A 10,845-nucleotide genomic window follows, 5' to 3' on the forward strand; every position below is an offset into this window, starting at 1 on the left:
GTTGAATATTATCTTACTGAATTAAGCAGCAATTTTAGTGTAAAATAATGTTAAATACTTCACACAGCTTCATATTTTAAAATGTTTACAACTTTTAAGAAAAATAGTCTGAAGCAACTATTTTTTCTTCATTCTTTAACAGGCATATTTAACATTGAGTTCTTTTTATACTTTTAAAAATCTCCAGTTTTCTTGGATTTTTAGACACCCACCTAAATACTGTGGTCCCCATTACTGTCACGTGGAGGGGTCTTTTTGTTTTTCTGCTTAAAAAAAAAGCGAAAGGAACACTCATAATACATTTTCACCAAATTTTTAATACAAAAAGTAGTAAGACTATACTGAACTGCATACCGTACCTACTGTACCATTAAAAAGAGAAGACATGGGTACACTCTTTAGCAAATTAAACAGCATTCTGGTGTGCTATGATGTTAAGGCATACCTTTAAATGCACACTGTCATTCATTCATAAATTATTTACAACTGCTGCTACTAGGTGAAGACAACTAGAACATAAGTTTTGCGAAAAACTAGGGGGGAAAGCAATACAAAATGTCTGAAAGCCGATATTTTAGTGTACAAAAGTAAACTTCAGTTCATGTGTTAAAACACCATATAAGCTTTATGCAGTGACCTTTTAAACATGCTATGGTAGCTCCTGAGGATGTTTTAAAGCTGGAGGTAAGTTTGTAGGTCTTGATTCTTCATCAAGAAGCACCAAATCTTCAATTTCAGTTCCTCTGTATTTTCTTTTACATATCTTAACCACCACTTTTTTCTTGAGAAATAACTTCAGAGCTTCTCTTGATGCTACTGCCTTGGCATTCTCCTTACTCTTTCCACAGCCAGTACCTAAATAAACAGACTTGCACCTCAATTCACAAACTATACTTTCTTGAGAACTCTTATTTTGAGGCAGATCTGCCAGTTCTTTTAGTGGAACAAAAGAAACATCCAATGTTGCTTTTAGAGCCTCCACAGATGCATTTAGGAGTTCTCCATGATTCACATTGGGACTAAAGCCACCAACAGCCACTAACTTCCATGCAACAGTTTTATACAATCTATTGAAAAAAGGTTGTTTCTGTTTTACATCTTCAGTGGTTAATTTGCAAGAAAACCTAACAGAACTCTCACTTGACTGTGAAGTGCTTTTAGAAGGTAACTGTGATGTGCTAGTCTGAGAGCTACTCTTAGAAGCCAGCTGGGATACACTCGCCAAGGAACTGCTTTTGGGAGCCAACATCGATCCACTTGGCTGGGAGCTGCTTTTGGAAGACAACAGTGATGCAGCTGCCTGGGAACTGCTTTTAGAAGCCAACAGTGTAGCAGCTACCTGGGAGCTGCTTTTAGAAGTCAGCAGTAAAGTGCTTGCTGAGGTGGTGCTTTTGGGAGTTAACATTTGCACACTAGATGAGGAATTGTTCTTAGAAACAGATGATGAAATGCTTGACTCCAAGCTAGTTTTGGAAGTTGATTGTGATGTGCTTACATCTGAAGTGGTTTTGGAACCTAATAGGGGCAGTAATTCTGACCCAGGTTTGGAGGACAACAGTGGCAACTCTACATCTGAGCTGCTTGGGGAACCCAACAATGGCACACTTGTCTCTGACCTGCTTTGAGAAGTCAACAAGGGCACTTCTGTCTCTGAACTGCTCTGAGAAGCCAAAGATGAAGTGCTCTCCAAAACACTCTTTTTAGGTGACACATTTTGTAGTTTGGAATCAGTCAGCTGGGTCCCAAGACTATTGGATTTTGCCACAGATGAAATTAGTGTTGTACTATGTTTGTCTGAAGTTTCTACCTCTGAAACCTTTTCAGGGCCTGCTGCTGCAACCTGAGAAGTGCTGGTGCTTTGCTTTGACCCAAGATTCTCAGCTGTCAGCTCACTGGTGGATTTATTCTGACACTTTACTCCTGCGACCTCTTGGGAAAGTGCACTCCCCCTCTCCAAGGTGCTACTAGAGCTCCGACTTATGTTCTCTCCACTTCCCACAGATCTAGTGGATGGCATGGGCCCCACCTTGACTTCCTGCTTTGCTGATGCCTGCTCTGTTTTGCCAGAAGTCTTGGAAGCATCCTGACCACCAGCAGAACTGCTCTTTCCTTCAACTGCCCGCTTTTTGCATGGCTCTTCTACCCCATCTAAAAATTTAAAAAAACAAAAAGAAGTATTTGACTACTTCCACTTGATTACTAACTAGTAAGCTAGACATTTAATGCAAGAAAGATGCTCAATAAAACAAAAGCAAAAAACTTGGTATGTATAATGCCAAGGACAAAATCACTATGTAATCATGACACAAGTTTCTTAAAATGAAACATATTTGACAGTTTTAAAACAGTCAAAGAAATTTAAAATTAAGAACCAAAAAACATATAGAAAAAAGTTTGGGACTAGTGTCCTTTAAAAAAAACAACACATTAAATAGTTTGGCTATGTCAGAAATATAAGTTAATATGAAACATGAGTTCACAGCACTAAAATAAACTTATGTTCTATGCTCCTATATATGTTCACATCTATGATCTGCTAACCATTGCTACTCGATATCCCTCTTTTCTTCACCTTGGCAACCAGTTCATCTCTTGTTGTATGGATTGGAGCATCTGTCACTTTGATGCCTTCAGCCATACTAAGTATTTTATCCATAACTTTTGGTGGATACCTAAAAAAAGAAAAACAAGTTGACTGTTCTCCGCAAGTCTTTCACATCACATATAAACAAGTCACAAGAACGAGGCTTCCGATTCGCCACCGAGATACAGCAAGGATTCTCGGCTTCCTAAATAACCGTAAATAAACGTGCTCACTGAGGGATGGATTCCGCCTTCTCTCCTCCCCCCCGCTAGGCCTGCAAGCCATTCATCTGATCCAGACTAACGACTCCTACCAGCTGACCGAGAAAGAACACGGCTGACGTCCACACCACAAACCGGAGGGGGGGGAGCCGAGAGGAGGGAGGGCAAGGGCCCACAGCCGCGTCCTCCCCGGCCAGGCCAGCTCCCTCATTGCTCGCGTTTCACCCACAGGCCTCGGGCCCCGGCCGCGGGCTGTCAGGCGGACAAGGCCCAGGCCCGGGCGCGGATCACTCACCGGCACCCCAAGAAAATATGGTTGGCCCAGGCCATGGAGGAGGAGACAAGCTGCTGCAGCTGGCGACGGCGGTCCCCGCACTCCACCGAGGCGGCCTCGGTGGTGGCGGTCGGAGCCAGGTCTCCGGCATTGCGAAGCAGAAACTCGCGGCGGTGGCGCCAGTGCTTGTCCGTCTCGCCGTCGCTGCGCAACGTCTCCACCCAGGCGGCCACCCGTGGATTCTGGCTTAAGTACTCGGACACCTCGGAGATGGCCGCCCGCGCCATGCTCGACCCGCTCGTGTCGTCCGTCGCTAGGGCCGGCAGGGGACGAGGAAGAGGACGGAGGAGGCCCTGTCACCGAGGACTCGGGTAGCTCCCGCGACCCAGAAGACAGCCGACCAACTAAAGGCCAGCAGCAGAGCCGAAACGCCCACTTCCGTCCGCCGCCAGGCACCTCCTCTCCTTTTATAACCTCGCCAGGACTCGCGCGTCGTCCCTTCCTTCCGGCGCGAGCCCCCGCTATAGCGGGCGGCTCTGCCGCGGTCCTCGTCTCGGGTTGGCGGAGGCCGAGACGGAAGGCGGGGCCTAAGGGACAGCCAGCCCGTGGCGGGCAGCTTGGCACGCAGAACCCGCCCCTCGGGGCGTCCTGAAAGCCGTCTGACAGACCAATGGGCGCGTAGGGCCGCCCCACCTCCCGCTTTTGTGACGCGCCGGCGCAGAGAGGGGCGTTCCGCTCCCGGCCTCTGGTTTCGCTGCTAGGCTCCTCCCCCACTGCGGCAGCTCCGGCGGCTGGGTGTGGGCGGGGTTGGTCTGCGGCTACTGCCGTCTCCGAGGAAGGCGGCAGCGAGGAACGCGGAAGGGGAGGTACAGGCGTCGACCACGGCGGCCAGGGTGCTGGGGGTGAGGGCGATTCCCCAGCGGCCTCGGCCCAACATGACCTGGGGAACGCGGCGCTGCCGCGACCGTCGCCACCGTCGTCAAGGGGCGGAACTCCGGCTCCCGCCGCCGCCGCTCCCGCCCCGTCCCGCCCCTGCGGCCGGGTGACGAGCGCGCCCCCTGCTGTTACGGGCCGCCAAGGGACGAGACCCGGATGGAGCCGGGGCCTCCGCGGCCCCCGCCCCCGCGACGCTCGCTGCTGGGGAGGGGGGGCCGGAAGTGGACGCTTCTCGGGAGATGGGGAAGAGATGCAGCCTCCGGGCCCGACGCGCCGCGCCCCTGGGGACTGGAGACAGACCCCCGACATGTCCATTAAAACCAGAGGCCTTTAATCCAGCTGGAAGCACCCGGGGTGTCTTTGCTTGGGATCTCGCACCTAGGTAGCGCTTCGAAGCTGGCAAAGCGCTTTCCAGCTCGTTTGAGCCTCCTTAGAACCCTGGGCGTGAGCCGGGTGCTGTTCTCATTCCGATTTTACGGAGGAAGACACTGAGGCAGATTTAGAAGGGACCTGCCCGGGGAGAGTCACGCGGCCTTAGCTAGCGCTCCCTCTGTAGTGACCCCTGGCCCGGGTTCCCCAAGCTCTAAGTGGCTGATGAAGGGAAAAGAAGTTTCGGGGTTTGCTGCGGTCAACTCCGGCCCTTGGAGGGGGTGAAAGTTGAATTTATCCTGGCCAGTCCGCGGGGCAGAGGCACACACGTAATCCGACCTTGGACCTGTACTTTCAGGGCTTTTCCAGCAGTGCTCCGTGGCTTTCTGAAACCCGGGGTCCCATTCATGCCCAAGACGAGGGAGTCAGAGTAGGACTTAAGTGAGCTCAACTCAGTTTAATGCCCAGTGAGCTGTCTGTAAAGCGTTTGATACAGTGCCTGGCACGTAGGTGCTTAATAAGTGCTTATTCTCATCCTCTTCTATCCCAATGAAAAGCAGAGATACGCATATTAGAGGTGGAAGGGGAAATCAAGGCCAACACTTTCCTTTTATAGAGAGACAGTACAGTGAGATGAAATAAGAACAGAACTTTAACGCAGGAGAGACCTAGGTTTAAATTCAGCCTCTTCCACTTCCTGACCTTTGGCAAAGCACATAACTTTTCTGAACCTGTTAGTAAAGTGGGAGTTATAATGCGCCTAGCACCTACAAATTTTATACAAATCTTTGTTACTATGGAGAAGGAAACGAAGGAAAAGAAGTTAAGTGATTCATATGGTAGTCCTATTAAATGTAATGCCCAAAGTCAGTCTTCCTCCACATTCATTTCCTGGGTCGTGGAGTCCCAAGCCTGGCTTAATAGTGGTGTATTTGGCAGGGCCAGAGAAAGACACCACCCACTCAGTCTTAGTTGACCGATTAACTAGCATCGTGTTTGAAAGCATTCTTTCTGCTGCTATGCTGAATGAGGAAATACAAAATGTATGCTAAAACCACATTCCATCACTCCTTACCTCACTTACCTTTAATAGACTGTCTCTGACTGCCAATCCCATAATAAAAGTCATAGCTTTGTGACCTGCTATTTGTTAAGGTTCAGGTTCTAGGTGTGTATGTGGTGTAGAAAGACTTTGCAAAATAGTCCCAACAGATATTTTATGCACACAGCAAAAGTATTAAAGCTTGTATAATTTTGCAAAAATGAAATACCTACTTCTGAATCACAGAGCATGCAGTACACAATTTTTAACAGACCTCTGATTTAATCAGTGTAGGGAACTCCCAGTGAGAAGCTTAGCCTAAAAAAATAAATGCAGATGATTGATAAGGCTGTGTGGGCGTAGGCACCGCTTAAAACAGCATTTTGTATTCTAAAGGAAACTAAAAAAGTTTTGTTGAAGCACCATGGGATTTTGGGGGGATATTTTTTGTTTTGTCCTCATTCAGCTGTTGAAAGTCAGGAGTGAAAGGATTAGGGAAAAAAAAAACACCTGACTGTATTTAGGCTCCAGGTTGAAGGATTTTTGATGAAAAGCCTTGTTGTACCTTTGAGAAAATTAAGTTCAGGTTCTCAGGTGGCAAACTGAACTTATTTCTAGCTGTGACTTCTTCCTGAAAACTTTGTGTGAGAGTTCTTATGTAGCAGTGTGAGGGTAAGCATCACTCATAATCATAGTTAAGATTGATAAAGTGTTGGGGATAAGGTCACTTTTTGTATTGCTATATAAATATGTGGAACACAGAGGTCTATGTGACAAGTACTTCAGTTAACCTCATCGGTTTGAAAAACAGTTTGGAAGGAAAACAGCAGTTTCAATAAATGCCTGTTGACTGACCAGTTTACTTAAGTATAAACCTGGTTAAACTATAGGTTACCCAGTCAAAACAATTTAATGTGGGTACTACAAAGGGATGAATAACTAGTGAAAAAATCATCCTTGAGTGCTGTGTTGTTCAGGAGCTGAGTAGAAGTGATCAGAGATACCTCTCAAAATTTCAGTCTGCTTATTGTGAAATTAAGTGGGCCTAGGTACTCCTTCCTAAAAGTACTTTGTAACCATACTCTCATTATACATCTTTCATTGATCTCACCCGCTCCCATGATTTCAAGTATCATCTTTATGCCAATGACTCCTAGATCTATATATGCAACCCTGATCTCAAGAGTTCCAATCACCCCGAATGTCTCCAGCTGAATGTCCTAATTGTCAGTTCAAACTCATTCTCTTCTACCCTCCCACCTCAAAATCCAAGGGCACTGCTATCCACTCAGGCAAGTTCCCACTTTTTCCTGGAAAAGTAAGAATTTGAAAGTTGGAAGGGCCCCTCAGTAGACATCTAGTGGAATACACAGCTGACAATACTGTCTCCTACAACTTAACAAATAGTTATTCAGCCTTTACTTGAAAGCCTGAGATGAAAAGGAGCACACTATCTCCTGAGGCAGACCAATTTTTTGGTAACAAATTATTAGGAACTTTTGTTTAACATCAAGCCTAAATTCTCCTCTTTCAGATTCTACTCTGCTCATAGTTCTGTCAAATTGAATTCCGTGATAGCCCTTCAAATACTCATAGTTAGCTATCACACCCCCTTGAAGTGTTCCCAAACCTAAATGTAACATCCTCATACAGCAAAGACTTCACCTTAATTATTCTGGTTGCCCACTGCAGGTGTTCCTTAGATTATTTGTCCTACCTAAACTATGGTTCTGAAAATTTAACAAAATACACAGAGGTGGTTTTATCAAGGCAGGGAGTGTGGGACTATTTCCTCCTTATTCCTAGATGCTGTGACTCTGAATTGAGCCCAAAACTTCATTAGCTTTTTGAGCTGCTATAACACTTAAGACTAATAGGTTTTAGGCCACTAACCAACCCTAGGTGTTGTTCAGGTAAACTGCTGTCTATGCTTCCCCCATTTTATTACTTGTGAAGTCATTTTTTTTTAATCCAGGTGTCAAGTGTTAAAATTTATTACTATTAAATTTCATCTTAGCTTCATCCTGATGTTTTAGCCTGTCAGGATCTTTTTGGATCCTGACTGTAATACATTATTGGGACGAATTCTTCCCAATTTTGTGTCATTTGGAAATTTGCTAGGAATGTTAGCGTGATTTTATTTAAGTCCCTTATAAAAATGTTAAGTAGCACAAGGCCTCGGGCATTTCACTTGCCTCCTAAAGTAAATCATTGGTTACTACTCCTTGAGTATGGTCATTCAACTAGTTCTGAATCTAATTGTATTATCATCTATAATACATCCATCTTTTGCACGAGAATTGCTTGAGAGACTTTGTCAAATAACCTTTCTAAAATCTAAGTAAATGATGCCTACAGCTCTCTGCTGATATACCTGTGTAGTTACAATGTCAAAAAAGGAAGTAAGATTAGACTGGCATGACCTGTTGTTGCTAAAGCCATACTAGCTAGCTCTTTGTGGTCACTGCTTCCTTTTCTAAATGTTAAGTCTCTCAAATTTTCCTAGGAATTTCACTGCCTTTAATTTTCAGATTCTTATTCTCTTCCATTTTTGAAAGCTGGAACATAAGCATTTCTCTAATCAATTGTAGATTGCTTCTCGTTTTCATGGTGTCTCAAGTATGACTGACAATAAATAGCTCAGTAGTCATATCTACTAGCACTCTCAGTACTTGAAAAGATATATAGTTTATTTGGGCTGGTAATGAATTCATCAATGATGATTAGGTTTTTTGTCAGCTGAGTTAATTAACTCCGTATTGCCCATTTTTCTTCTACCCTTTATGGTCCAAAGTCTCTTCTTGGTAGAGAAGGAAGTAAAATGATAATTAAGCAGTTTTGTGTAATCTGTTTTCAGTTATCCTGTTCACACAGTGGTATGCTGGTAAATGTTTAACATTTACTGGCAAAAAAAAAAAAAAGTACCCACAATACACTTAAGTTTAATGTGCATTATTAACATTTTCTCCATGCTTAAAGTTAGACAATCAACAAAACAATGAATCAAGTCCTAATTTGTCACATTGACCATTTTTTGAGGTGTAAATGTTCTTCCTGAAAACTTAATAGCTGGTTTGAGCTGGCTTCAACATGCCTCTGTACCAGTAAATGACCCCATGAAGCAAGAAGTAGTTCTACTTTAATTCAATTAAATTTAATAAGTTTATATTAAGCATCTACTGTGAGTCAGGCACAGTGCTAGGTGATAGGGATACAAAGACAAAAACAGTCTCTGCTCTCAAGCTTACACTCTGCTGGGGAAGAGATGGAGGACTATGTATATAGATAAAACATATACGTAAAGTAATTTGTGGGGTGAACTAAGAACTAGGGAAATCAGGCAAGTCCTCTGGGAGGAGGCCCAGGAACGGGGCCCTGGATGGGTTCCAAAAGGCATGGGTGAAAAGAAGACTTTTGAGACATGGGGCACAACCTGCAAACTCGTGGAAATGGCAGCTACAACGTTGCGTACAGAGAATGGTATCCTTTGATGCTTCAGTTTTCCTCAATAAAGCTTTTAAAAATATTGTTATGTTTAGCTTTTCTCATCAGTCTTAGTTCACTGAGTTTTAACATAACTGATACTATTTGAACAGCCTCATGCCATTTATATTCATTCTGTACTTACTAGATTATATATGTATACAAACATGTATATGTGTATTTATACATTCATATATGTGTGTCTATATATATAAAATTTTGTGTGTGTATAAAATCTGTTAGTTGATGAGTTCTTTGAGCATCCACATTAGTCTATTCAGACAATTGCCATTTTTCTTCATCAGAATTGCTCATGTTTGTGTCTAAAAATTTTCATAGTTGAACATTTCCCATCCTTTCTAGGTTAACTTCTCTAATAAAAGTTTAGTCTGTGAAATCCTATATTCCTTTAAATCCTTTGATTCCTTTTTTATTTTGTAGAAAGAAAAAATGCTTTATTCTTTTAATCCTCTTAATATTTACAAGGAAGAAACAAATGAGATTGGCTTACAATTTCTTGGCAAATGGAAGAGACTATTGCTTATTCCACTCCCCCCCCACTGCCAGGTGCTAGAAGAGCTTTGTATGATACAGTTTCCCAAAATCTAGGATGCATTACAGGTTATGGTTTCCTCTCCTCTATCACAAGCTGGAGAATGGTAACTTCCCACCAAGGTTCCCATCATTTTCACCTCAGGCATCCAGTTCTTTCCTGTCAGTGAGAATCAGATTCCTATAGAACTTCCTCTTGTTTGGTTAATTTGAAGGTTGAAATTATCATTAAGGCAGGTCAAGGAGTTCTTAGTCTCTTTAAATAATAAATCATAGGTTTAGAGCTGGCACTTACCTCAGAGGAGAACTAATCCTCCTTTTATCCCCTATTAATTATTAATACCAAATAAAATTAGCATTTCCATATACAAAGTAAACAGTGTACTGCATGACACTTCAAATCTCTATTATGTATAATATTCTTTTTAAGTTTATAATTTCAACATATAGTTTTCAATGCTATCTTGCTTTTCTGTGTTTTCTTCTGCCTTTCCTATTTTCTCCTATGTATTCTTTTAAAATGCTTTAATGACCTTATTTTTAACTTATTTTTGAAAACTCTACTGCTATCCAATACTCCCAGTTGCAGTGGGGTGGGGGGGGGACCTCTTCTGACTATGTCTAGTCAAGCAAAACAAATTTCCACATTGACTGTGACCAGAAATATCCATCTTATTCATCTTGTATCCATCATCTCTTAGGAAGTAGGTAGCATGCTTTACCATCAGCCCTCTGGAATCATGGTCATTGCATTGGTCAGAGTTCTCAAGTCTTTCAAAGTTATTTTTCTTTATAATGTTTCAGCATAAATTGTTTTTCTGGTTTTCATTTCGTTTCCTCTGGTTCTTCCTCATTTCTGCATAATAGTATACAAAGTGCTTTATAAGCCTTTTAAGCTTATCAGACATTTCTGAAACAGTGCATTTTGTTGTTGCTTACAGTATAATATTCTATTAGATTCACATACCATAATTAATTTAGCCATTCCCCAAAGATGAGCAGCCCCCCCTTAGTTTCCAGTTCTTTGCTACTGCAGAGAACTATAGCAGTTATAGAGATCACTGAAACCCCAGATCACTGCCGTATATCATGTGTGTCTGCAAAGCTTGTGATGGTCTCCAAACTCTGCATCTGTTTCTTCACCACTCTTCTCCCTTCTAGTTTCTGGATTTCCTGGCATAAATATGCCTTCATAATATATGCCTTGCCCCCTCAAAAACAATCCTGTGATTGCAGGTAAAAATATTTCCTCCTCCACTCCCATTTTTATAGAAATGGAATGAGAGGTTCAAAGTGAGTAAGGGAATGGCAGAACACTAGGCATTCCAATGCTAGGGTAGGTAGCTAGTCCTGCTAGCAACTCTCCCAGGAGGCAAAGGGTGGG

General features: G+C 43.1%; 1 protein-coding gene across 2 annotated transcripts; it reads right to left on the reverse strand.

Annotated features, from left to right (window-relative positions):
• Positions 1-297: 297 nt before the first annotated feature.
• CDKN2AIP (CDKN2A interacting protein) lies at positions 298-3,446 on the reverse strand. 2 transcript variants are annotated; one of them, XM_027837560.1, is made up of 3 exons: positions 3,101-3,446; positions 2,542-2,672; positions 298-2,148 (listed from the first exon to the last, which is right to left on the reverse strand). In XM_027837560.1, exons 1-3 carry the CDS (start codon positions 3,364-3,366, stop codon positions 650-652), a joined length of 1,896 nt encoding a protein of 631 aa, XP_027693361.1. In that variant the 5' UTR covers positions 3,367-3,446; the 3' UTR covers positions 298-649. The 2 variants fall into 2 exon arrangements, with proteins under 2 accessions (XP_027693361.1, XP_027693362.1); XM_027837561.1 differs by having other exon boundaries at positions 2,063-2,148; positions 2,573-2,672.
• Positions 3,447-10,845: the final 7,399 nt, after the last annotated feature.

Source organism: Vombatus ursinus, unplaced genomic scaffold (genome assembly GCF_900497805.2).
Source record: "Vombatus ursinus unplaced genomic scaffold, bare-nosed wombat genome assembly UNPS02014821.1, whole genome shotgun sequence".
In the NCBI taxonomy this organism is placed as follows: Eukaryota; Metazoa; Chordata; class Mammalia; order Diprotodontia; family Vombatidae; genus Vombatus; species Vombatus ursinus.

What these genes read in the sequence shown, in the direction of transcription:
- CDKN2AIP (XM_027837560.1), bottom strand. Translation starts at nt 3,366, where the DNA reads ATGGCGCGGGCGGCCATCTCCGAGGTGTCCGAGTACTTAAGCCAGAAT. An exon ending in CATATTTTCTTGGGGTGCCG is followed by an intron (nt 2,673 to 3,100) that starts GTGAGTGATCCG and finishes TTCTTTTTTTAG; the next exon opens with GTATCCACCAAAAGTTATGG. An exon ending in AGGGATATCGAGTAGCAATG is followed by an intron (nt 2,149 to 2,541) that starts GTTAGCAGATCA and finishes TTAAATTTTTAG; the next exon opens with ATGGGGTAGAAGAGCCATGC.